The 26,757-nt window shown below is 43.8% G+C and overlaps 2 protein-coding genes across 6 annotated transcripts in view; one reads left to right on the top strand and one right to left on the bottom strand.

Annotated features, from left to right (window-relative positions):
- Nucleotides 1-930: 930 nt before the first annotated feature.
- CUNH9orf78 (chromosome unknown C9orf78 homolog) lies at nucleotides 931-8,265 on the bottom strand. 2 transcript variants are annotated; one of them, XM_029912762.1, is made up of 9 exons: nucleotides 8,146-8,265; nucleotides 6,651-6,710; nucleotides 5,767-5,818; nucleotides 5,426-5,496; nucleotides 5,133-5,210; nucleotides 4,473-4,670; nucleotides 3,789-3,925; nucleotides 2,675-2,773; nucleotides 931-2,007 (listed from the first exon to the last, which is right to left on the bottom strand). In XM_029912762.1, the coding sequence occupies exons 1-9, from the start codon at nucleotides 8,163-8,165 to the stop codon at nucleotides 1,916-1,918; spliced, it is 807 nt and encodes a 268-aa protein (XP_029768622.1). In that variant the 5' UTR covers nucleotides 8,166-8,265; the 3' UTR covers nucleotides 931-1,915. The 2 variants fall into 2 exon arrangements, with proteins under 2 accessions (XP_029768622.1, XP_024048787.1); XM_024193019.2 differs by having other exon boundaries at nucleotides 8,141-8,265.
- A 204-nt stretch (nucleotides 8,266-8,469) lies between these two features.
- Nucleotides 8,470-26,757, top strand: part of USP20 (ubiquitin specific peptidase 20) — a 38,542-nt gene continuing 20,254 nt past the window's right edge. For 3 of the 4 annotated variants that reach the window (XR_002907712.1, XM_024193020.1, XM_024193024.1), the window contains exons 1-11: nucleotides 13,008-13,088; nucleotides 14,166-14,217; nucleotides 17,082-17,185; nucleotides 18,354-18,450; nucleotides 19,508-19,561; nucleotides 21,691-21,753; nucleotides 21,987-22,118; nucleotides 22,698-22,794; nucleotides 23,039-23,108; nucleotides 23,729-23,842; nucleotides 25,222-25,300. Coding sequence is in view for 3 of the 4 variants with exons in the window: in XM_024193020.1 (XP_024048788.1) it covers nucleotides 18,370-18,450; nucleotides 19,508-19,561; nucleotides 21,691-21,753; nucleotides 21,987-22,118; nucleotides 22,698-22,794; nucleotides 23,039-23,108; nucleotides 23,729-23,842; nucleotides 25,222-25,300 (690 nt within the window). In the remaining variant the exon portion in view is untranslated. Of the gene's footprint in view, nucleotides 8,525-13,007; nucleotides 13,089-14,165; nucleotides 14,218-17,081; nucleotides 17,186-18,353; nucleotides 18,451-19,507; nucleotides 19,562-21,690; nucleotides 21,754-21,986; nucleotides 22,119-22,697; nucleotides 22,795-23,038; nucleotides 23,109-23,728; nucleotides 23,843-25,221; nucleotides 25,301-26,757 lie in introns of those variants that run through there. The other variant, XM_024193021.2, reaches the window with a different exon arrangement.

Below are 26,757 nucleotides of genomic sequence, written 5' to 3' on the forward strand. Positions count from 1 at the left end.
GGTCTCTAAGATCCAGCCTGAGCCCAAACGTCTACACAGCTATTGCTAGTGCCATAGCGCAAGCCCGAGTCTGTCAATCTGGGATCTGAGAGTCGCTGCCACGGGCTATGTAAATGGACCCTCAGTCAGATGTTTGAAGTGCTAGACAATATTGCCTCTTGCAACAATTTTCAGAGCTAGGCTTTTTGATTTGTAACAGCTACAGGAAAAGTATTTTTCTCCTCCCATTTTACATAGATAATTTTAAAATGAACACAAAGAAAAATGTATTTGAAAGGTGTCAGTCCAACAGTAGTGGCAACCGAAATTCTCAGAGGTGAGAAGGCAGTCCAGTCTCAATGCCCTATTCACTCATTGACTTTTTCTAAATTGAAATTGCCAATAACCATGCTAACTGTGAGCGGGGGTAATTTCTGATATGAGCATGTGCCCAACAATTGGACCAACACCATCAAACTCATTTGAACAAAGACAAACAGCTATCAGCTAGGAACAACGTTCAAGTAGTACTTTGGCTGATGACACCATGAAGATTGATTTGAGCAGATGAAAGCCTATATGCCATTATCAAACTCCTGAACCTACCAGTATCGTTAGTATTGTAGACAGGCTGACAAACCAGTCATTTAAATTTTCACTGTTGTATACATCACTCTAAAAATTTGTTTGACTTGATACAGATAATTCATGAAAAGCATCCAACAATGTTGGCTACAATGCGTTACTAAAGCACTGGATGTGAGTTGGCTCATGATCCCAACTCTCACAACAGCTGCTGCTACTTGTTCTAATTTGATAATTTAGTCAATTTCACACAAATTTAGAAATGTTTAGACTAATATTTGTTTTAAGTACATCCAGGGCTTCATTACAAACGGCATGGGATGAATCTAGTGTGCACATTACTGAAATAACAGAATCTCACTGATAACGAGTTAAAAGTTTTATTTATTTTTTAAAAGTTCAAACTCCATTTTCAACTTAATTTTAATTTATTGTACAGAGAGTTTCTGGAAATATACAGCTGGTGTTTGCTTCCAATTTGTTTGGCTTTCTGATACAAAATCCTACATCATCCCTATCTAGAAAGGCCTCAAATATTGGAAGTGAGATTCCTCCCACCCTCAAAATAGTTACAATAATGATTTCTCTCATTCTTGGCAACTGAAATAAAATGAAAAAACCCTCATTGCCATGGAAATAAATCCATAGCGAGAAAAAGATACAAACGCAATGGGCACCATTTAAAAAAATCTCAAACACATTAATTGTTCAGGCACCTACAGTAACTGCTGTATTTCATAGAATATCATTTCCCTACACTGAAGATAAGAAATCCTGTCATACTGCAATCCCTGCAGAGTAGCACACATTCAAGATCTTACATGGCACCCACTCTAACTGGAAGAGAAGCTGAATACTGCTGTGTGCTGAACAAATTCCTGTATTATCTCAGACTCACATACTATATACAATTTACGCCCTTTGGAACTAACAAGAAGTGCCTTTTTATGAAGTTGCTTTGGAACCTCAATCTGGCAAACCAGCTTTAAACCTTTACTATATGTTTACAAGCTGAAAGCATTTGTCTTTAAAAAGTTCTTTTTTTAAGGTGAAAAGATCTATGAACAAGGTTGACTTTACGCTAAAATAAATGCCAAACAGGAAGTCAACATATTTACAAAAGAAAAAGTTTTATAACAAAATAAGTTATATACAAGTCACCACGGGGAAGGGAGATTTCACAATCACTGTGCCCACTAATTCACTACAAGTTTACTGTGAGAAAAATCTTGTGGGTAATACTAAAAATCTGTAGGAAGTGATCCCGCCCACTTCAGGAGTTTTTACACAACATCTTGCACTTAAAAGCTCCAGCAAAATGTTTGGTCCATACTGTTCTACTGAGCAGATTTCAGTATCGTCTGTTCATCTTCTTGAATTTCTCATAGTGGTAGTCATCTGTTGCTTTCTCATTGGGTGGGCGCTTGCGATTCGGTGGGGACCCTTGGAAGGAGAGAGAGACACACACCTTATTTCCTATTCTGTAATTAATAAAGAGGATAGCGCAGGGAAGCATCATTCTCCTTCACCTCCTAAAGAGTTAGTCTAATGACCAATAAACCACCTGGCCTGCAGCACCCCTGCTATTCTACACTTGGGCCTCCAATAATGCCAATGTTCTTCAGACTTGATTCTTTATTAGTCCAAATTCTTCTCTCACCCTCCCGCCCCCCTTCCAAAACAGGTCTGCCCAATGCACTTAAAATCCCCACCTTCAACATCCCCCATTACTCCAGCCTTGGACCTCAGCTGAGCAGAGACTGATAGCAATGGTGTGCAGCCAAGCATGGGATGGAGAGCTAAAGTGTGAACGGGTCATTTTCTACATGTAATCCTGACCCTTCACCTATGATGGGAAACAGCAGGAGGGACATCTTCCATCCAAGTTGCTTCAGGACTCATCTAGCAGGGAGCACATCAAGAATGGCATAGGCATCACCTTTCCCTTGAAGATCAAAGGCAAACCACTCTACAATTCAAGTCCTTCCCACCAGTTCAGGACACCATGCCATAGAGGGCTAGAGGAGAAGGTCATATCTGTTCATGGATCTTGGATAAGGAAGACTGGATACCTCCAACAAGCTGGCCATGCTTTGTGTTTAGTACTCACGCTCGGGTTCTGGCTTCTCCGTATCCCCCACTCTCAGTGGACGGGCTTTTGGTTCTTCTTTATTCCTCCTCACTGGTGCACTCAGCTCCTCATGATAGACTGGAAGAAGAAACACCAAATGGTGAATTTTAGAGAGTAGCAGTGTTTAGATGTAGAATCACAGAAATATACACCTGGAAGGGAACTCAAGAGGTCACCTAGTTCATCTCCCCACACTGAGGCAGGATTAAGTACACCTAGACCATCCCTGATGGATTGTTTATGTTTAATCCCAACAGATGAAAGATATGTGATAAACTTTAGCAGAAACACAAATGGAAGCCAGGAACAATCACTATGATCAGCCTGTGGCTACGGATATTGAATGAAGGCAAAGTGATGGGACACTAAAACTTTCAACAGTTCAGAGGATTTTTTTTTTCTGGTTTCTTTCCACCTTTGCATCTGACCTAGCTACTGCTTCATCATGGTCCTGAGACTCTCCATTGCCATGAATATTAATCTGAAGTCAGCCATCTGGACATGGTTAGAGACATTAGGAGGTTGCCTTTCCTCCAGGTCCTGTACGAGAGGCGGTCTCAGAAATGAACTCTCTTCTCTTGTCTAGCAATTCTGTTTCACCTGAACACTGGTCTGTTCTAGCATCCCAGAATGCTCTCTCTAGTCCAGTAAGACAGACTTTGTAATCACAGGATGGTCAGGATTTTCCATCATACATCCAAGATGTCATTTATGGGCCCCAGTCAACTGGGAGTTCACGAGTGGAAAGTACGAGTTACGTGCCCTACCTTCAGTCTTGCTGGGGGAAGGGAAAGATTAGGCTAGCCCAGATGTTTTCCATGTGAGAGAGTCCCAGAAGGAGAAAGTCAAACAGTGCTTGAGGTTCACCATGTGAATTAATAAACCCTGCTTGCATCAGACTTAATTCTGCACCTTATTGCCTCTAATCAGTAGAGTAGCCGCCCATACCCGGGCCTGGAGAGCTACACAATTAGACAAACACGTGTTTGGGATGGTCCAGGTATACTTGGTCATGCCTCAGTGCAAGGGCTGTACTAGATGACCTATGAAGGTCCCTTCCAGTCCTACATTTCTATGTGTCCATGATACTTACATCTGTTGTGCTGGACATAGTTCACAGCCATGTTTGTGGGAACAAAGGAGGTTTCACTGTCTTTCTTTTTGTTTTGCTGCTCTGCCAGCAGCCTTGCCTTGGCATCCTCAGTAAAGATTATGTTCTTTATTTTTGCGCTGAAGAGAAAAAACAAATGAGGAAGAGACTTGTTTATATGCTGCAGGTAGAAAGAAGCCTGGGTCCCCAAGTATCAAAACACACAGTAGAGCAGTTTTATCTATGAGTTAATGGATGGGCAGTTTCATATCAGTGTGGCAGTAGTTGCTGGTGTCTTTGACTTGCAATCTGTTTGTCAGAGAATTGGCAATGATGGGATGGAGCACTCATCTTTACAAGGATGAAGAGGAACCTCACATCCCTCAACAGCTCACCCTATGTTAGTGCTTGATGTGAGCCAATACTACTGGAAGATGCTGCATCACAGACCCGGGGAATGAACTCCTCTATTATTCTGAGTGCTTAAGAGCCCTAGTCATTGACCAGGACCCCACTGTGCTTGGTGCAGTACAAACACAGAACAAAGAGACTGTCACTCCTCTAAGAGCACAGGAAGAGGCAATATAAATTACCCTATCACTTGCCTATCAACCAGCTTGCCTCAGCCATGACCTGCAGGGATCACCAGTTATCAAACTATAAATAATTGAACAGTGAACCACATACTCTATTCCCAGATCCACTTCAGGAATGCCACTCAGCATCTGATTGGACAGCATCTCTTCGGTCTTCTTGGCTGAAGAGACACGGATGCTCTCAGGCAGCTCGTACAGACAGTCCTCGGCATTCTTCAGCTTCACCTTCTGCTCCTCGTTTTCTACAATCCCCTTCCTCTTCTTCAGCTCTGTCTCAATGTACTTCATCCTTAGCAGCAGCACATAAGGGGACAGCTGGCATTAAGTTCTATTTCTTACACATCCCTCCAATACCACAGACCACAGCTGTGTCACTATCCCAGCAGGTAGGAGGGAGGAATGAATGATTTCTCTGATGTCACTTAGCCAGTAGGGGGGCACTGAGAAGCAAGAGATCTGCTATTTTGTTCAAGGAACTAATCAAATCCTCCCTGCAATAAGCAAGCTCTTTACCAATCCACAGAGCAGGTTGCCAATAGCTCACAGTGTCAGTGGATCACCTGGCTGGCCAGCAAGTCTAGGCTCTAATCACAAGACCACGTTGGTTTCCAGAAGGTGAAAGATCAAGCAGAAGTTTCAATGTAAATTTGGAAGCTATTCTGAAAACTCTTGGTTTTTAGAAAAAAATAGGCCTAGGACACCCAATCCAGCATAGTGAATCAGAGCATACAAACTGTAACAAAACACTTACATGTCAGCATCCTCATCCCGCCTGTTGGTTTCTGCTGAGAAAGAGGTTCCCAGATTGAGGTCCTCCTCTTCGTTAATCCTAAACGGAACAAATATTTTTTTTAAAGAATTTGACAGCCTAAGGTGTAAGCGACCAGACAGACTGCATTAAATAAAGCCTTCAAAACAACACAAAGCCTGGAGCATTTTGCCTGCGTTCTTCAATAACGAAAGCCGCCTTGGTGCTGTTAACTGCTGCAGACTCAGTAACGTTCAAGGGAGTGTTTTTCAGGACTAAGTCTCCCGCACACCCACCTGTCCTTGCCGCGTTCTTTCAGCTTCTTCATGTCCACCATCCCACCGGTCTTTATCTTAAAGGGATCATCCTACAAAACAAAAAAAATAGTTCAAAAGCAGAAAGCTGCTGCCTAGGTTTATACCATCCTCAGGTTCACTTTCTTGAAAATCCTACACTTCCATTACCTGGGCAAAAATGCCTATGATTTTTCTATAGTAAGAGGCTGCATCCTAACCTGCCTTTTATTAAAGTGAGTCATTTCCTGGAACTAGACTTTCAAAGAGATCTACTGGACTGAGCAGATGCTTTCACACCGATATGAACCAGCAGTGCAGTAATGAAAGTATTCAGAACTTACCGCCAACGTTGTCTCTTCTTGCAATTTCTCCCCAACAAGCAGGGCTGCAGCACTAGCAAAACACACACAAAAAAGACAAATTAAATGCACAGAGAACAAGTCCACAACACTGCCAGTGATGACTACCATGCAAGGTAATTTCTTAAAAAGAATATAGTTCTTCTTTGCTCTTCTCTAACACCTTCTACCTGGGGATCTTAAAGTGCTTTGATAATACTAAATAATTAATCCTCACATCACCCTTATGCGCTATGGAACGATTATCTCCATTTTAGAGATGGGGAAACTGAGTCAGAGATAGCTTAAGTGATTTACCCCAGGTCATGCAGCGAGTCATCATCAGAGTTAGGAACAGAACTCTCTGTACAGAATGAACCCTGACTCTCAGTCCCCTTTTCTAGTCACTACACAACATTTCTTTCCATCAAAAAGCTTAAAGGGAGAAAATGAAATTAACAACAGGAGAGACTTGTTTTATGGGTCTCAATTTAGAACTATACACTACAATGTGGTGTATAAGATATTGAGTTCTACCCCCAACCCCCAAAACAGTACAACTCTGGGAGATAAAAACCCTGTCCATGAGGGTGATATGGTTAATTAGCAATATAAAGCATATTCATTATAAAGTATGACCTTATTCTAATTATTTAACTTCGTAGGTACGCTGGGAACAAGTGCGCCACAATAAAGTCTGTTAAAAATTACTGTACCTCTCCCCAATATCTCTTCTTATCCGTCTTCACATTTTTAATGTACCTGCTCCTCTCACAGGTCAGATTCTTGTTGCCACTGTGACATATTACCATTTCTGACTGAAGACGCAAGGAAAGGCAGGACCCTCAGATGAAACACAAACTTGCCTCTTTTACTGTGTCACCTACCTCACCCCATTGGGCCGTCTTCTGAGACTCTGAACTTCTTTTGCTTCCTCAAGTTTTAATCTGAAGAAAGAACATTTCGTTTATTAAGATAGTCTTAATAATAATAAAAAAAAAGGCAGGCATTTTCTGCACCAATCACTCAACTTTCAGGACAGACTTTTCACTGACATGTTCAAGCAGGTTTTCTAAGCAGATCTCACTCTTTTTGATAATATCAGACAGTTTTCACATTCTTCTTCACGAACCAACGGGGAGAACCTTACAACATCTGTCTGAATACGCCACTTCTGTACAAGTTCCTTCAGCTAAGGAGGGAAGCATCCAAAGATGGCTCCCAAATCCAAGTCTCCCTATCCGATGGGGCAAAAATGCTGCCTTGGGCGACCAGCTCAACTTCAATTTTCAGTTTGTTAAGATGTCCAGCCACAATTGTCTCACAACAAAACAAGGGAGTCCTTGAATCAGATGCATTATCTGTCACCACTTCTGTCAATAGTTAATGCTATCTAATAAGATATTTTAGGTAAGGCATTTCCATACAAGCGGCAGTGAACTTGTGAAATGCCCTACCTAGGCTAGATGTAGCAAGCAATATGGTCAGGTGAACATTATATAACTGAGCTATCATCAAGATGTATTGATGCTTGAGTGACACAGAGAAGAAAATCTTAATATTCACGTAAATAGTAAGTGTGTATATTTAGAGTTTAGACATTCTGAATTTCTTTAACATTTAGAAATTTCATTACACAATACAAATTGCTTATAATTCCTGCCATGAAAACTTATAAAATAATAATACTTGAGAACAACACACACACACACACACACACACATTTTATATATATATATATATATATATATAAACAAACAAACCATGAATTCACACTACTGTGGTTCTTCTGGGTAATGTTGATTGCTAATTTGGCTCCTGAACCACTGAGGTCTGAATATCATTGGCCTAAAACAGTGGTTCTCAACCAGGGGTACATGTACCTCTGGAGGTACGCAGAGATCTTCCAGGGGGCACATCAACTGAACTAGGTATTGGCCTAGTGTTACAACCGGTTACATAAAGAGCACTAGTGAAGTCAGTATAAACTAAAATTTCATACCGATGACGACTGGTTTATACGGCTCTATATACTGTACACAGACATGCAAGGAGAATATTTATATTCCAGTCAATTGAGTTTATAATTATATGGTAACAATGGGAAAGTCAGCAATTGTTCAGTGCTCGCGTGCTGTGACACTTTGGTATTTTACGCCTGTATTTGTAGGCAGGTAGTTTTAAAGTGAGGTGACCCTTGCGGGTACGCAAGACAACTCAGACTCCTGAAAGGGGCCCAGTCGTCGGGAACGGCGGCGAGCCAGTGGCGTAGAGAGAAGAAGGATCCTGCGCCGCGCAGCCCGGTGACAATTGGACAGAACACCGCTTTGTTCCACGTGACCAGGGCCCGTGCTCCCTGGAGGGGTCGCCCACCCACCTGACCTCCTCGGTGACCTGCTCATCCTCCTCCTCTTCCTCGGAGTCCGCTCTCCGCCGGCGGAAAACCTTCCCCGACGGCATCTCGGCCACCCGAGCGGGCCTTAGCCTCCCTCAACAACAGCCCCGCCCCGCTTCCGGCGCTCGGCGATTGAGTCACAGCGTCGCGCTCCGCCTACGTTCCCGTGCGGGGGGCGGGGCTGCGTAGAGCTCGTTCCATAGGGAGGGGGCTGGGGAAGGGGGCGTGGCTATTACAGGGCGGGGCCAACTGGGTGTGCACAGCAAGGGTGGAAGAGAGAGAGCAAAGCCAGGGGCGTCCATTGCCCAGAGGGAGGAAGAGGAAGAGGAAGAGGAATAATTTCCCGGCCAGCAGCCTGGGATGGAGGTAGGAACAGGAGTTCGTGATTGGCAAACAGGCTGGGATCAGCTGCATCTCAGGCTTCTGAGGAGTTCAGTTAGCTATTATAGGATGGGATGGGATCAGCTGCCTTCTCTATTTCTAGGAGGGAATCAACTCTATCTATCGATATATATAGTGCCCTAGGGACCAATTAAGATTAAGACCCCGTTGTGCTTGACAAACACAAAGTAGTAGGATGTGGTCCCTGTCTCAAAGAGCTTACCTTGTAAATGGACAAGAGAGGCGAAGGGTGTGGGAAAGGGCTGTAAGATACAAACAGGTTTTGGCAAGGATTCAGTTGCATGATAGCTTTTAGGAAGGGGGAGTCATCTGCATTATATATTTTAGTTAGGGATTAGTTGCTTTATTGCGGTATATGTTTTAGGAAGAGACAGGACCCATTGCTTTCCATATTCTAGGGAGAATCTGTTGTAGTTGATATTTTAGGAAGGGGTTTTGGTGCTTCAGGAAAGGGTTGATTACATTAGGTATAGTTTAGTAATGATTCATATCCATTAGCGATTTTAGGGGGGATTGGGTATAGTTGATGCTTTTGGGAGGAATCTGTTGCATCTTGTATTTTGGGAAGAGATCAGTTACATTTGATAATTTAGGAAGAAGAAGAGTAAACTGTCATTATGTCACTTGGTTGATTCCTCACAGCTAGTCCAGGGTTTCCTCCAGTATATATTTAATGTTTTTGGTCTGCCTAATGTTCTGTGTCCCAAGCAATGGGGGTTTCACTCATTCAATGTGGAGTTTATTTCACAAACTGATAGATCTCATCATCAGGATTTTTTTCCAGATATGGGCCCTTATTCTGCAATGGGATTTGCATAGGTGTAAGGGGCTGCCTGTGTGGTTAACATTGCAGTATTGGGGCAGTGATCCTGAACCATCCTGGTGAATTGGTAAATGACTATCTCTACATATCTTCTCCTGTCAGATTTTATGTGGGGGAGTTGAATTATTTTATTTGTTTTAAATGAAGAAAAACAATTTTTAGCATTTTAATGTAATCCTATGAAAATTAAATTTTATGAAATTTATCAAAAGATAGAATAGAATAAAATTATACTAAAAAGTGGACTTATTTTTACATGGGTTTAAAAAGAGGTTCAAATTCCTATTGTCCTGTCATAGTCTCTCCAGAGAAGTGATTAAAGTCCCATCACTTGGAGCATTTAAACTAGGCCTGGACACAACAATAGAGAATGCACTGTATGGAACAATCCTGCATTGGCAGGGAGAGAGACACTAGCTGGCTTAATAGGTCTTTTCTGTCTCTCACTTCTTTGATTCTTTGAGTCTTCTTATCTTTTAAAATTTAAATTTTACCTCCCAGAAAAAGGAGAGAAAATTACCAACAACTTCTCTTAGATGAATGAGCTAGTGGGGCCTTTCCAAGTTACATGGCTTTAAATGCTGACAATCCAAGCTCCACTCCTCCTTTTACTAAGCACATTAAAACCCACCAGGGATGTCCTGAAGAGATCACTGCTATGTTTGGCATGATTGTAACTTTCAAGGCTTCTTCACAGATTGCAAAATATTTCCCATGGGTGCATCCTGGCTGTTAAGAAGTGTGGTGGGGTGATAAAAGCATTGAACTGGGATTCTTGACTCCTGGGTTCTATTCCTCGCTCTTCCACTGGATGATCCTGGCAGTGAGTCTCTCTATGGCTCAGTTTCATCATTTGTAAAATGGGAATGCAACTCATGCAGGAGCTATCACTAAAAGAATTGAGATCCTTAGATGAAAGATACTAGACAAGTGCAAGGTCGTCTTCCTTTGTGTGTTAATCACATCAAACGGGGGCTGCTGAGTGCAAAATATTACCAAATCACGCCATTATTTTAAAAATATTTTCCTTGAGTGCTCTACGTTCAGTAAGGGCCAAATTCTGATCTAACTGAAGCCAAACAAGCTCTGTCAGTGGGATCAGCATTTCACCCTAAGTGCTCTGAGCCTATGAAGTTGGATGTCCTTAGTGCCCATCCTAGAAGGTACTTTGGGCTACAGTCTCAAACTTCAGCTAAATAAAGAAAAAATGTGTACATCAAGTTGCTTGCTTCTTGGTGAATTGGTCGTGAGAAACCAGGATCATGTATTTTAAAAATATTCCTCATTTAATACCCCTTGAAAGATGGTAACTATCTAATTTAGGACAGCTCCGTCTGCCCTTTTGGCTTGTGTAGTAGAACTACTGCCTTGGGGTTTGATTTTTTTTCAGGGGCAGTAATGTTGCAGGCTGCACATTCAGCCACTGGATGGGAGACTCAGCTAACTAGTTGTCTTGTCTGGCTGCTGGTTGGCTGAAACATTTCTGTTTCCAGTATAGATGTATAGAAACTACTTTGGTGCAATTGCACCCTGGTCCTGTAATGAGATATATACGAGTGGACCCTTGCAAACTTTTTGTTACAAGATCTGGTCTTGAGGTAACTTCCTCTGGACCTACCTACGCAATAAACTTGCAATATTAGATGTATCTAGTGGGTAACAAGGAACCCATGAGTGTGTATGGCTCATTCTATGAATGACAATGTTGTGTAAGAGCCAGGTCTGATTAATTTTGATAACATTAGTAGTGATTGTGAAGTAACAGCTCAAGAAACTGATTTCCTTCTCCTGGATGGTTTAATGCATAACAAATATACAGGGTTCTTTCTCTGTCTGTGTCCTTTTATACCTGTGATAGAATGCAGTTTTTACCACAGGAGAACAACGGCCCTGAAGGAGGAAGAGTAAACTAAGGACTATGCAAGGACAAAGAGTCATTGCCTTAAGGGCTGCCAAGTCCTGGAAAAACTCTGCAGCCCTGTCAGAAGCTGTAGCGAAGCTGCAGAAATGCTGTACTTGCATTCTGTACCAGGGCATTAACATGCAGTATGCATTCTTCTTCCTTTGCAAGAAGCAAAGAGCAAGTAATTGATTCTTATTGTTCTTTGGATTACAGTAGCATCTAGAGCCCTCATTTGGGCCACTTTGTTGTAGATGCTGTATCCCAGGTGTAAAGGACGCAGGGCTACGTCTACACAACCCGCGGCAGTGAGCCTCCCAGCCCAGGTCAACAGACTTGGGTTGCGGCGCTAGCATTCTAGAAATAGCTGTGTAGCCAGTGCTTTGAAGTTGGGGCTCAGGCTGGAGCTTGGGCTCTGAATCCTAAGGATGAGGGTGATATTTAGACCCGCAGCTCCAGCCTGAGCCACAATGGCTACACAGCGATTTTTAGTGCAGTAATGTGAGCCCATGTCTGTCAACCTGGCCTAGGAGTGTTGCTTCTGCAATCTGTGTAGACACACCCAGACAAGGGAAGAAACCTGAATATCTTTACTTTTGCAATACCGGGGTGGGGGGTGGGGGAATCTATACTATGAGCTGTCACCTGGTTGCTGAAAGTGCCATATAACTTCATGGGTTCCCAAGTGTTCTGCCCTTTATCTCCTAGGGTAGAGTTAGATGGTTTGATGATAACCTGTTCTTGTAAAACAATGTACTTTCACCAGTCCCTATGGATACTGACCAGTCCATTCCTTATTGTTTTCTTATACTAGCTGCTACTAACCCCTTCACTGCTTCAATAGCTCTATCTTTTGTCTGATCAGCCTGGTATAATGAATTGGCTTGAATAGTTCAAGAAATATTTTTTTTGGGGGGGGGGGGGGGGGGTGTGTGATTTCATGCAAAACACAGACATTCAAGGTTCTTGTTCTGTGTATGTTCTTTACAACTGCATACTGTACATGGTATGTAAGCATGCAGTATGTGGCATCTGTATTACTAGCTCTTTGCTATGTGTGTAGCACTGTCCTCACCTGGACCTGTTCAGTGTTTCTGCCCCCTCTCCTGGCTGGCTCCTTAACCCTATGAGGGAGAGGTGAGCTGTGGTGTTTGGTGACAGTGTCCTGGGTTCTAATTCCCCATGGTGAGCATGTGTCAGTGTATCCATATGACCCCTCTTTATGGGAACCCCTCCCTAACCGGGACTAGCCTGGCCTAGTCTCTGCCACCTTTCTGAACCATTCCAGCCCAGTATCCTCCCCAGGCCACGCCACCCTAATAATCCTGCTCCCCCTTTCCCATCCAATGGACAGTCCCCTGCCCTGTGTGGCTCAAAGCAGCTCAGGTGAGTCAGGAGCTTCCCGGAGGTTCCTCAGCCCAGCATCCAGAGCAGGGTTGGCACCTGTCCAGGCTTTCCTAGGATCGCCCCTCTTTTGAGGTACCCACTGCCAGCTGCCCAGTGCCTTGGGCTAAGGATCATCCTGGGGTTTTGGTCCCCAGAGGTGGCAGCTGTAAGCCAGGGGGGCTCCTGCATTTTGGGAGCCCCCTCCCACAGCTAGCGAACCGGGCGGGGGAGAGGTGACGGAGGACCGAGGGGTCCCCTCTAGCCCAGCCCGTCTGGCCGGGCCTGCTGCCCCCCTTCTCCCTGCAGGCTCAGCCCGGCCCCCATCCGTCCTCGCCCGGCCCGGCCCACCGGCCCCTCCCATCCTGCCCGGGTTGCCTGCTGCAGCGCCCGGCCGCTGGCTTCTCTTCCTCCGGCAGCAGGTAACCGGCCTCGCCGCCCCGCCCGGCGCTGGGGTCCCGGGCCCCCTTCCCGGGAGGAGTAGGCGGGTTGGGCCTAGCTCGGGGGCCGAAGCGCCGGCCTTTCCTAGTCAGGCACGCCGGGAGCGGGGCGCCTCGCCCCGCGTTCCAAAGGCCACGGGGGCGGGGCAGGAAGGGGTCCCTGTCCGGCTCCCCAGAGCAGCCCAGGGCGGGGGCTCCAGACGGGCCGCGGGGTGACTGGGGAATAGGGTGACCAGATGTCCCGATTTTTTAGGGACAGTCCCGATTTTGGGGTCTTTTTCTTATATAGTCTCCGATTACCCCCCCCACCCCCTGTCCAGATTTTGCACATTTGCTGTCTGATCACCCTACTGGGGAAGGCAGCTGTGTAATGCTCTCCCTTGCACCTTACCATTAACCTGGGGTGCCAAAGACTTGACTGGGAAGAGAGGAGATTCCTTAGGCAGTGGGGGGATGCGCTCCCATGTATCAGTGGGGCCAGGATTGGCCTTCCATTGCCTATGGGACCCCAACGGGTTCGCTCTAGATTTGTGGGGGCCCTGCGTGAAGAGTGTGTGGACCCTTGGGGTGCATAGCGCAGTGGTGGGTTCCTGGTGTATCAAGGATGCTTCCCACTGGGATGGGGATGCAGGAGAGTTTTAGTATTTGGGGTGTGGGGATTTTGGTGCTTGTCATCACTTGGGGCCAGGGAGGGAGTGGGATCAGAAGGGTTTTATCACCTAGATGTGGAGGTTAAGGCAGGATTTTAACGAGGATATGTGGTGGCTCCTGCACATTTGATCTTCACATTGGGATGGGGTGCTGCACAGTGTTAGCAAATAGGGAAGAGTCCGGGGGGTGCTGACAAAACAGCTATCCCTCCCCAAAATAAAAGTGTGGATACCTGTGTGGTTACTGACTTGGCATGTGCATAGTGCAGGCCCCGGGGTTTCCTCAGTTACTGAAAGTTCCCAAGTTTGCAGATGAGGGAACGGAGATGGCTTGAGAATTTCCAGTGTATTTAGGGTTCCCCCAAAATGCAGGTACCCCCAAATATTGATCGCATTGCTTGTCTTTAAGGTCTTGACACTCGTCACTGTGATCTTTGCTGTGAGCTGAGTCCCTTGGCAAGGTAATGGGCATTTATCTTAAAAGAATATTTTAAGAACCTTGTTTATTAAAGATTCCTGATCAGTAGGTGGAAGGGGGGGGGGGGGACACAGAAGTAGAAAGCTCAGAGACTCAGCCTGTGCAGAAAGGGGATGATGCAGCATCAGCTGTTGGAAAAATGATGAGTAATGCCTGCTGTTCCTACTAGGAAGGGCAACCCACTGCTTCGTTTCAGCTGCACTGCCTTATAGTGCTGATGGTCTACTATCCCCTGGTCCTTAAAATTTTGGTAAGTGTTGCCAAGGCAGCAGTTTGGCTTATTTAGCAGAATTTAAGGAACGTAGGTCTTCCCCTAAGCAACAGTGAACACCCAATTCTAAGTATTTGTTCTTTGTTAATTATTGCAGAATAATTGTTGAAGAAGGGACTGTGTTGGTATTGGGCTAGTATATTAGAATTAGTTGGTCTGTTTTCTTGTACAGAATCTTATCTGTTGATTCAGTCTTTCCTCTAGTAGTGGACAGGGTCACATTGAACTTCTAGTATGATTGAAAGTTGTAGCTTATTATTAACAACTACAATACTACTGGAGCAGGGAAATGATTTTCTGGGCCTATTGTATTTGAAGAGTTGGATTTTTGAAGGGTCTAAATGGCAGATGCTCAAAGATGATAATTTTGCAATCCTAAAGCTAAATGTGTGGGCACATCATTTTTAATGACCTCAAATAAAAAATGAATATGAAAAAATTAGCTTCCTTTGATTGTCCTTCAATAAGGCAAGTAGTACTGTCAGGGTTTCTAATGTGAGATGTGTTCTGGACTGGGACCAGGAGTTCTGATTCCATCTCTGACACTGACTCTCTGTGTTATGTTGGGCAAGTCACTTAATTTCTGACCCAATTTCCCCCTGTATAAAATGCAGATAATATTGTATGTATTTATCTTATGGAGGGGAAGGGGGAGGAATAACTAGCAAATGTTTGTAAATTACTTTGCAGATGGAAAGCACCAAGTATTTCTTACTATTAATACTCATGTTTACATAGTATGTTGTGTACTAAATGTTTAACTTCTGCAAAAATATTTGCAACTGACTAGCTTTGGTGTAGGTGCACATAGTTTCTTTTAGCAAAAGGAGAGAAATATGTTGTTGAGTAGGATAAGCCACCGTTTTGGGCAGCAATTGTCATCTTTTTGTAGTTCAGAATTACTGTGGAATTGTTCTGACATGTTCATGCTGTTGTTCTGCAGTGCTTGTTGGGAAGGAGACAGACTGGGGAGGACTTGCTTTAAGGTTATTTCCTTTCACTTTAAAACAAAATGTCTGAACTTTGATAAATAAAAGAGCGGCTTTAAGAAATGTTTTTATTATTAAATTCCTTTTTTCTCAAGCAACAGCAGAGACAGAACCTATATGTATGATATAATTAAGTCGACCTAAGCCCTAGTGTAGACACTGCTAGATCAATGGAAGAATTCTTCTGTCGACTGAGCTACCACCTCTTGGAGAGGTGGATTTACTACAGCGATGGAAGAACCCCTTCCATCGCTGTAGTGTCTATGCTACAGAGGCGCACTGCAGCATTTCTAAGGGCCTGTCTACATATGAAATGTTACAGCCGCACCACTGTAGCGCTTCACTACCTAAACTGACAGGAGGGGTTTTCCCGTCAACGCAGGTAATCCACCTCCTTAAGAGGTGGTGGCGAGGTCAACAGAAGAATTCTTCTGTTGATCTAACGCTGTCTACACTGGGGGGTTAGTTTGGCGTAACTGCATCGCTCAGGGGTGTGGATTTTGTAGTTAAGCCGACTAAACTTTCTAATGCAGCCCAGGCCTAGAGTAGATGTCCCCTATACTACAAGAAAATCAAGTTTAACAATGATTGCTAAACTCCTTTACAGCCTAACTGTGGTCTAACACGCTCAACCCGCACTAGGTAGATGGGACTCTAGCCAGTAGTAATATTATGGAGCAGGTTCTGAACTGTCTGTATTGCTTGCAGAGTTTTTATTTAAGGCCATAGATGCAATTTCCTTAAAATATATTGCTCAGAAGATGCCTCACTTTGATACCTTTATGTTGTATTGTATGCCTGAGGGCATGTCTGGAGTGTTCCATAGGTAGACTCCATGATCTCAAATATAGACTCCTCCAGAGGGGTTTATTTTGCTTATAAATTATATTGATGTGAAACCTTTATAAATTATATTGATGTGAAATGTTCCTTTATACTGTGTGTGCTTGGATATATTCTCCTGAGTGGAACCCCACTTGTCATACTCTGCACAGTGATATACATATATTAATGTTGTCGAGCAGATATTGAACAGAATGCTGGTGGCTTCCTTTCTTTCGAAGGAGGGTTACTGACATTACAAATCTTCCTGCTCTAGTCCCCCCACCCTCCTTCATTTAAAACAGTAAGTACATTTTTAGTGATTAGGGACTAATGGCACTAGCTTCAGCTAAGCATATAGCGTAGGTCCTGTGCCGGCTTCTCTACACAACTATGTTGAAGCACCTCAAAACGGAGCTGCAGCATCCTTTTGGTTTTAGTCTAAGCCTCCTGGGAACAGACTGACTAGAATTTTATCCTCTCCTGTGGAGCTTTGGTTATGTTTGACAACAGGAAGTAAGATAAGATAACGAAGCTCGTTTTTACTTGTGGCCTGCTGAGCCAGGATGGGAAACTTGGTCTCCTGCAGTAAAAGTCTAGTCCATCAAGCCATCCTTGGCTTAATTAATTAGAATGTATTCATGACATGTAGCTTACATGTTTTTCTAGTTACCTTGTGCGGACTAGGAAGAGGTTTAGTGAAATGATATATGTAAATACATGTATAAAATAATGTGGTGTTTGTTTTTTTTTAAACGGGATTAGTATTCTGTAGCATCCGACGATGCTGTGTGATCCAGACAAGCTGGGACTTTGAGCCTTCAGAAGAGAGTACTCAGTGGTTCATCGCATTATCATCTTCCTTTGAGGTATGAACCGAATCAATTTCAGCAAATCCAAATCTTTGGTTAGACCCGTGGTTCTTAACCAGGGGTCCGGGGTTCCTAGGGGGCCTCGAGCGGGTTTCAGGGGGGCCTCCAAGCAGGGCCAGCATTAGGCTCGCTGGGGCCCAGGGCAGAAAGCCGAAGCCCCACCGCATGGAGCTGAAGCCCAGGTCCCTGAGCCCTGCCACCTGAGGTTGAAGCTGAAGCCTGAGCAATGTAGCTTTGTGGGGTCCCCTGTGGAATGAATCCTAGACTTTAAGGTCAGAAGGGACCATTATGATCATCTAGTCTGACCTCCTGCACAACGCAGGCCACAGAATCTCACCCACCCACTCCTGTATCAAACCTGTGTCTGAGGTATTGAAGTCCTCAAATCATGGTTTAAAGACTTCAAGGTGCAGAGAATCTTCCAGCAAGTGACCCGTGCCCCACGCTGCAGAGGGCCAAGGCAATTGCGCTGCTTGCTACCCCCTAACGCCGGCCCTGGCTTTTATATGCAGAAAACCACGGCCCACCTGTGCCACAGTAACTGGAGTTTTTATAGCATGTTGTGGGGGGGAGGGGGGCTCAGAAAGAAAAAGAGAATCTCTGGGTTAGATAGTATAGATATAACTGAACTGGCAGTTGTGGCCCTTAAAGTGTGCATGTATATTTAGTATTTTACTACATTTTTGGAACACAGCTAGCACATTGTACAAATAATAATAATTATTAACGTTGTGTGCTCCCTGCTCTTTTCCGTTGCATCACCCACTTACCTCTGATATCATAATGCCATTACTCAACAATGAGCTCTTCTGCATTAGCACAACTGCAGGATTGAATTGTAGTGTTACCTGACATCAAGATTGGTGCCTTTGTGTGTTGTATCTGGTGCTTGGAGGTTTAATTTAATCTTTGGGATTTACTCATGTAGTCCCTTAATCCCTGCATTGGGACAAATGTACAGTCTGGGAACTGTTTTACTTAATTACAGGGGAGATGTATTTTTTTAGATTACTACCTTATGCTTTTGAGTCGTAAAGATGGATTTTCATACTCCCTAACATCTTAAATTTGAAGCCATATCAGTTTACTTTCCTACTGTCTTTACCATCAAATCTGACATTTGACCAAATTGAGGAGTCATCCTGCAATTTCTGTACCTCTGTAGGTGAGCTTTAGTGAGAATGGGAGATACAAGAGACGTTTGTCCTCACCTGGATTCCATAGGTGAGATCACCAAGGATGACCTGCTGCTCAAATCCAAGGTAAAGGAAGCGCTGCTTGCAGTGTGGTTACCTCTTGTGTGTGTGTGTTTGGGGTAGGTTCTGCCCTAAAATACAAAGATTGTACAAGTGGGATGTAGAAACTGAACTTCAAATACTGATATCTTTTTGAGTATGCCACATAAAATGAGGCTTTGTCAGCCATTTGTACTTCAGAAATACAATTAGATCACGTGAAGAGGCTATCTTTATGAGATAGCCTAAGGGAAAGCCCATAACTCTAGCACGGGGGTCGGCAACCTTTCAGAAGCAGTGTGCTGAGTCTTCATTTATTCACTCTAATTTAAGGCTTCGTGTGCCAGTAATACTTTTTAACGTTTTTAGAAGGTCTCTTTCTATAAGTCTATAATATATAACTAAACTATTGTTGTATGTAAAGTAAGTAAAGTTTTAAAAATGTTTAAGAAGCTTCATTTAAAATTAAATTAAAATGCAGAGCCCCCCCAGACCGGTGGCCAGGACCCGGGCAGTGTGAGTGCCACTGAAAATCAGCTCGCTTGCTGCCTTTGGCACGCGTGCCATAGGTTGCCTACCCATGCTCTAGCATTTACTCTTGAGTACTGTTGATCTGTCTACCTCCTCATTAACAAATGAAGTCTTCAGAATCTCTTTCCCTTTAACTGGTTTCATTTGGCAGTTAATACATTTTCAAGGCTCATGGGCTTACTTCAGAAAGGGGGTGATATGAAAAGAAACATCTTAGTGGCTGGAATTTTGGAGTGAGTAGAAGTGGCTGATGGAATTAGATTAAAAAACTAACATTTCTGCCATCTCGGCAGTGCTCAAAGCCCTCTTCACTGGTGCATTTCTGGATGACTGTTTATCCTGCTCAAAGATGTCTCTTATCCCAGGTATTTTAAAGTGTAAATTTAGTTTAGGTGGAATTCTTAGTACTGGGAAAAAATAAATTGTGCAGCCAAACAAGTTTTTAATATTTGCCCCAAAAAGACAACTCATGCAGTAAGCCTGGGGTGCTCTCCTCGGAGTCAAGGGCTAGGCTACTAAACTATAATGATTTTTTCTTTATGTGTGACTGCAGGGAACTTGCCAGTCGTGCAGAGCCGGGGGACCAAACCTCTGGGCTTGCCTGCAGGTAAAAAGAGCTTGCTATTTGTGTGTGCTGTATAGAGGGTCTTCTCATTTGTTATTGAGAGTGTTTCTTAGTATAATGCTGTACTTACTTTCAGGCTGAGTTATCGCCTTCGGATATGAAATTAGGTCTGAGATCACAGTATCTGGTAAACAAAGAAAGAAGCATTTAGAAGAAAGGAAGCCCAGTAAACGTGTCCATCAGCTTTCAATTATATCCCAGAAAAATAGAAGCCAATGATCAAACCCTAATACTGTTTGCCTCACATCTAGGCCTATTTTGTTCACAAATGACTTCCTCCTGGAGCCCCACTGGGAATGAACACTGAAGAATGCTACTAAGTATCATCTGTTTTTAAGCACCTGATGATTGAATGGATCCTTCTGCTTGCAGCTTTTAGGGAGATTTAAAGTGTATGGAGCCAGAGAACTTTAGTGATGTTGTTGAAAGGAGGGGAACAAGGCAGAAGGGAATGAAAAAGAGCTGGCTTAAATAAGATCAAAGCTGGAATGGACTCCGGATGTCATCTAATCTGGAATGTAGGCCATATTCAGCCCTGATGTAAGCAGATGCACCGCCATTGACATTAAAACAAACCAAACTAAAACATTCTATGCAGTGACATCATCATTGACTGCTGGAGCTTCACCCACCTACACCAGCTCTGATCTTGGTCTCCGTCACTTACAGTGATCAATGCTAGGAGCTGTAGAGTAGTGTTTCTCAGTGGGTTGCTTCCCCTGGGGGCAGATAGCAAAAGGCAATCAGGGCGGGGGGCGGTGTGTGTGTGCGTGCAAGGCATTGAATATGTTCTTACCATCTAAAGCAAGGAAAGTCTTGCTTTCCCCACTCTCCCCACGCTCTTACTGTTCAAGGTCAAGTATTCTCTGCCAAACCTCTCAAAACAGACGCACACAAATTATATAGGCTTTTCATTGTTATCATGGCTACATTTACTATAAAAGCAAGAGTAAAAAAAGTAAGGCAGTCATGAAAAAGTTTGAGTTGAAATAAGGGCTTACTTCCCTGAAAAGGTTGAGACGCACTGCTCCAGAGAAAGTTGTAAAATTCCCACAGTTCACCTGACTGTGTAGCGGTACATCACACCTGTGTGTATCTGTCATACCAATTGTCGATCAGTTGTACTATCAAAAATTATTCCTGGGTAACAAATGCACGTGGCATTTTTTTCAAACACAGGGGAAGTCACCTCTTGAAGAGCTTACAATCCTTGTCAGTTTCATTCTGTTGCTTTTTCTTGGGAAGTTCTATGCGTAGGAGCTGTAGAGGCACCAGTACTGGTGCTCTGGTAGTGCTGGGGCTGCTCTACGAGGAGCCAAAATAATCTTCTTTCTGATCCGTGAACACCCTGAGCAGCAGGCAAGGATTGCCCTGTATTGCCTCTGAATATCAACTTCTGTTATGATACTTAGGGTTAGTTTGCATCATGGTAGTTCCTAGGCCCTGTTGTGCCAAGCGCTGTATAATCAGAGTAAAAGACAGTCCCTGCCCCGAAGAGCTCTTAGTAGGAGCAGCGGAACAAAGCTGAAAAAGATTTTGCCAGATTTTACACTGTTGTTCAGGAAGCTGCAACATGCCCGGAAGTATGAGACTGATAGATCTTATACCGGTAACTGCAGGGGCAAGTTATTCTTTTTAGATACATTTATAGTCCTTTCCAACACATACTTGTAATAGAAGAAAGAAAACAAGGAGTTTGAATGAGGGGACTGATGGAGAAAGACAAAGCAGTGGAAAGAGAAGAGGTGACAGGATGGACATGGACCAACTGACCGCCTCTCATCTTAGTATCTGGATTTCATCAGACAAGCAACTTAGTTTTACAACAGATTTTCGAATGATCCATCTGTAGATCTACGGACACAATGTGATCAGAAAAACTAACTTCAGTGATTTGGATTGGAGGTTTCATAGAGTCATGTGAGCAAGGGTGGGCATAGTTTTTTCAAGAAGTGCCAAGTCTTTTGTAATGCTGTGACTCAGGTTACAAAGCATGCTTATGAAGTGCAGCTGCTGGCTGGGATGGGGTCACAAACCCCTTTTTTTTCATTTTGTTGTGGGTTTATCTTGCCACATCCAAACTGTTCTCCCACTATCTCCTCTCTCTCTAGGTTGCTTGTCCTTATGTTGGGTGTGGGGAATCCTTTGCGGATCATAGCACCCTTCACGCACAGGTGAGCTGTTCTCTATAACCCTCTCTCTCTCGGCAGGACAGACAGGGTTGGATTTCCAAATAATTCAACTCTGATCCACAAAGCATGGGCGCTTATTGATTATAGCCATTCCCGGCCACCTTTCGTGCCCAGACAACATTTACATAATGACTTTTTGGTTTGTAGGCTCCAAACGCTCTGGCGATTGAGTTACAGTTTGTGGTTCTCAGTATTCTCACTATTTTGGTTTTTAGGCCAAAAAACACAACCTGACAGTGAACCTGACGACATTCCGGGTGTGGTGTTATGCCTGTGAAAAGGAGGTATTCTTGGACCAGAGACTGGCAGCACATGCTCCATCCCCGTCATCAAAGTTCAGTGAACAGGTGGGTCTTTCACCCCATAAGTCAGGAGGATACTGTTGAATGGGACGGAACGCTTAGTGGGGTTTTTGTTTTCTTTTGTTAGATGACTAGTTTAGGACCCCCCACTATTGGACATGCCATTGTTGCACTGAGAGCTCTCAAATCTGAAGGAAGATGTCTCCCATCAAGATAATCTTGCATTGATTTAGCAACTTTCATCCAGCGGGATTCCTAATGTGCTTTAAAAACTGTACATGTCTATATAATCGGTCTGTCTTTGGCCACTTCTGAAGGGTGGCCACGTCTGGGGTGAACTGCAGCAGCATTAACTGCCAAACTAGAAATGTACCCACTGCAGACAGTATTGACTGTCCTTGGGGCACATCTTGAAATCACTAAGGGTGCTCCTTGGACAGCCTCATCATGTTACTGCGGCAGTGCCATCAGGGAAGGTAAAGGGGTTATTGCAGCGGCGTATTGCCAGTGCCTTTGTTACTGGTGGACCTTCTTAGTGGCTGGCTGAATAAATGGTACAGATCATGTGTGTCTCTCTGCAGATCAGACCTGCCACTGATGCTTATTTCTCTGCCTTTAATCTAGGAGTCTCCATTGCCTGCTCACCCGTTGAAGGCAGTTCCAATTGCAGTGGCTGATGAAGGGGAATCGGAATCGGAGGAGGATGATCTGAAACCAAGAGGTAATGGCACATTGAATTATGGGATCAGTTATAACTGCACCTCTGGACTCTAAGACTTAAGTTGTGAGGTTCCTGGAGAGCCTTTGTGATTTCAGTAGGACTGGGATGCTGAGCTCATCTGCAAGGGACATGCTGGATTCCCTTTCATCTTGTGTGGAATGTAAAATGTGCTGCTTCTGAAAAGGAAGAGATGCTGAAAAGTGACATTCCCTTTTTTGTCTCCTGTCTCTTGCACTTTCTCCAGGCCTTACTGGAATGAAAAACCTCGGGAACTCCTGCTACATGAATGCAGCGCTTCAGGCCCTCTCTAACTGGTAGGTGACCGGACCATTCTGTGGTGATGCTCTCTTGAATACTCACTAAAAATAAAAAAGTGGCTGTTCCAATCCGAGACCTCCTTCATGAATGCTGTGTGTGGAAATCAGCCCAGGGGCAGAATAGGGAGGGAGAAGGGAAAAAACAGGATCATGGTATGCTTAAGGCATAAAAAGCTGAAGAGCAGGAAACTGAGCAAATCAATGGGACACATACCATTGGATTGGTGGTGGAAGTACAAGCCTTTAGTTTCCATTGTGATCTATAAAATATTTTATAGGTGCATGTGCATGCGTTTTCCCTCCCGACTTCTTCTTAATGTTCTCCCTAATGAGGTGGCCTTGAAAACCTCAACCCAAAATAATTCTCACCATCCTGTCTTGAAAATAAACTCCAGCATCTCTCAGGCATGCTGCGGCGGGATCCCAATCGTTCTGTCCAAAGGGAATGATTTGTGAAGAATCAGAGGGCGGCATTTGTAGCACCACCTCTTTCCCCCTTTTCTAAATGTTACATTTAAAAAGCAACCTTAGGACATGTCCTCTCTTTCTGTGTGACTTCAAATGTATGCATAGATGAAATTCCCCTCCACTTAACTCTCTTATCTTTCCTTCCGTAGCCCGCCTCTCACACAGTTTTTTCTGGAGTGTGGCGGGCTGGTACGTACGGACAAGAAGCCAGCATTGTGCAAAAGTTACCAGAAACTGGTCTCTGAGGTTTGGCACAAGAAGCGGTGAGTAATCCCTCCCCAGTCCAAACGGGAAAGTGTACAGCGGTTCATACTTCAGTCATGAACACAGTAAAAATAACGAGGTGTGACTCAGTCCCTGAATTCAAGCTTTAGGGCTAGCCCTAGAAGATGTGGGGTGTGTTGCTGTGAGCTCCTGGTGTAGTACTCCCCTTCTTCCACCCTGCAATTAGTGATCAGACAGCCATCTTTTGAGGAATAGGGTCTAGAAACCTCTGAAAATTCATTACGTTGATATCAAAACAGTGAATCAAAGCATGCCTGGTAATGTGAAATGCTCTAAACAAAGAGCTTAAAAAGGGCTCCTCTTATTCTCCTTGATTTGCTGAAAAGAGGGCGGGGATATATTTGGCTGCTCCAGTGCAAGTGGTGCTGCTCTTGATTTGCAGAGAGAAAGCAACTCACATCTGATAATGATATTTACCAAGCAGCCTGGAAGGTGTTTTTGATTGTCAGTTGTTTGCTGTTGACTCAGTATGAGAACTAGTAACCCTGGGCCAGATCCTCAGCCAGTGTAAATTGGTGTAGCACCACTGAAATAATTTAGTTTATAGCAGCTGAGGATCTGGTTCCCTAACTGCAAATGTAAGTAGTTGCAAGAATCAAATTGGATATCTAAATGGTGTCCTGTGTTTAGTGTTAATTGTTATCATCGTACAAGACAGACAAGGTGGTTGAGGTGATACCTTTTATTGGATCAACTTTGTTGGTGGAAGAGACAAACTTTCGAGCTTCACAGAACTCTTCTTCAGGTCTGGAAAAGGTAACCAGAGCGTCAGCTGTTCTACCAACAGAAATTGGTCCAATAAAAGATATTCGCTCACCCACCTTGTCTCTCTCTCATCCTGGGATCAACACAGCTACAACGACACTGCAGACAGAGTATGAGTAAGTTGTGGGTTTGGAATGGACTACAACTATTTGAAATAAGCTGTGGAGTCATGGCAGTAATTTTTAGCAGTGTAATGTAATTGTAATAGAACTCTTGTGGGTTCTGCTTGTTTGAGGTGGGCACTGCTCTTTGTCTTTGAAATCAAAATAAATAAGGAAACCAGAACATTCTGGCAATGGAAATGACGGATGGCTCCATCACTTGATGTTTTAAAAAGTGACAAAGCATTGGTGCATGTACAGTAGGGATCAGTCTGTCACTAGTAGGGAGAAGAGATTAAAATACTTGGTAGATACCTGCACCATCTCAAATCTTATGATTTCTAGTTAACAGATAAGTTCAGACTTTGCAGCAACATAACTGTTCTTTTTCCCCTTTCCTTTAAAGCTGACTACCGCTCTGTATTTTGTGCTTACTACGCAGTTCAGCTCTAGACTTGATATGTGAACTAATGGTTTTTGTTCTTAAACAGCCCAAGCTATGTGGTTCCAAGCAGCTTGTCTCATGGAATTAAACTGGTCAACCCCATGTTCCGGGGCTATGCACAGCAGGTGGGCCATCCAACAAAACCACTAGCCTTTCTAGACGTATGACTAGGTTGTTCCACATCATGTGATTCTTACTACTATAGTGGAGCCCGCTTAACAAAGTACCTCATGCAAGAATAAATGGCCCATATTAACTGATTGGGTGCTGGGATTGTCCCATTATTTTGCATCTGTATTAGAGAATGGCTAGAGCTCTTGCCTGGGACTCAGGAGATCTAGGGTCTGTTTCTGGGTCTCCCAGGGGGCTGCTGTGGGACTTTGGGCAAGGCTCGGCCCGTCTCTGTACCTCAGTTTCCCTGTCTGTAAAATGGGGATAATGATACTGACCTCCTTTGCCAAGCACTTTTGAGATCTGATCAAAAATACCATTGAAGAACTAGGTGGTATTATTGTTACTTATATTAGAGATGAGAGTCTGGTTACGCCTGCACTAAAAGGTTACAAATACCAACCTTTATTACATGCACATCCTTCTCGGCACCCAATTTAAATGAGTCCTTTTAAAAGATCATGTCTTTTTGGGGGGTGGGGAGGAGTATTTCACTGTACAAAAAAAAAATCAAAAAAAATCACTTATTCTTTAGAATGAAATTTCACCCTCAATGTGTAGTTGGTTAGAAAGTGTACAGAGAGAGGGGACATCAGACAATAGCGTCTTTAAGCCATGGCACTGGTAGCAAATGAAAACCGAGATGATGGTGATTAAAAATATCAGTTGCTGAAACAGAGAGACCAGGGCTGCTCTATTTGCCCTTGATCAAAAGGGCATTGGATTGGAATTCCAGCTATAAGGAGTTAAAACTGAAGATCTGATGATGTTTTATTATATTTTAAACCAAATCTTCCATAATGTCACCTAAGTCTTCAAAATTTCACTACCCAGAGCTGTCAGGACACCAAGTGGTTCTCTGGGAGGTCCCTTATGAGCAATCTCCACCATCTCATGGGCCACATAGGGGCCTGCACGCTGGCTGATTTGTCTTGGATTTCTAGTTCTAATCCCTGGCAATAAAGTACTTTAATATCATGCTTGCTATAAGGGATAGGGTTATCCTGTGAAGACATCAGTGGAGCTTGAAGATTGGTTTTTGTAGCATAGACTGTACTGTTCTTTGCACCCCACTGTCTTGATTGTCTTTCTCCTGATTCCCCACGTTCTTTCAGTGCTGACATCCCAGTAAACAAGATAACTGTCTAAGTTCTGTGTCAGCAGCCCAGTTTACCATCCTGATTCCTTCCTAAACTCCTGAGAAAAAGCAGAAACTGAAACAATTAGCTGCAAATTGGGACTCTAATCCCCAGGCATTAGAGCAGTCAGTTAAATGGGCAGGATCCCTCTGTCCATCTGCTGCATATCACCAACTCCATGTGTTCTCTGAGTGGGACTCCCTGTATTCCCCTAGGGGCTAACTTTTGTGGGCAACAGATGAACTAAGTGGAAACTGGAGTAGTTGTGTTTT

This window comes from Terrapene carolina, unplaced genomic scaffold (genome assembly GCF_002925995.2).
Source record: "Terrapene carolina triunguis isolate 2854851 unplaced genomic scaffold, T_m_triunguis-2.0 Scaffold238, whole genome shotgun sequence".
NCBI lineage: Eukaryota > Metazoa > Chordata > Testudines > Emydidae > Terrapene > Terrapene triunguis.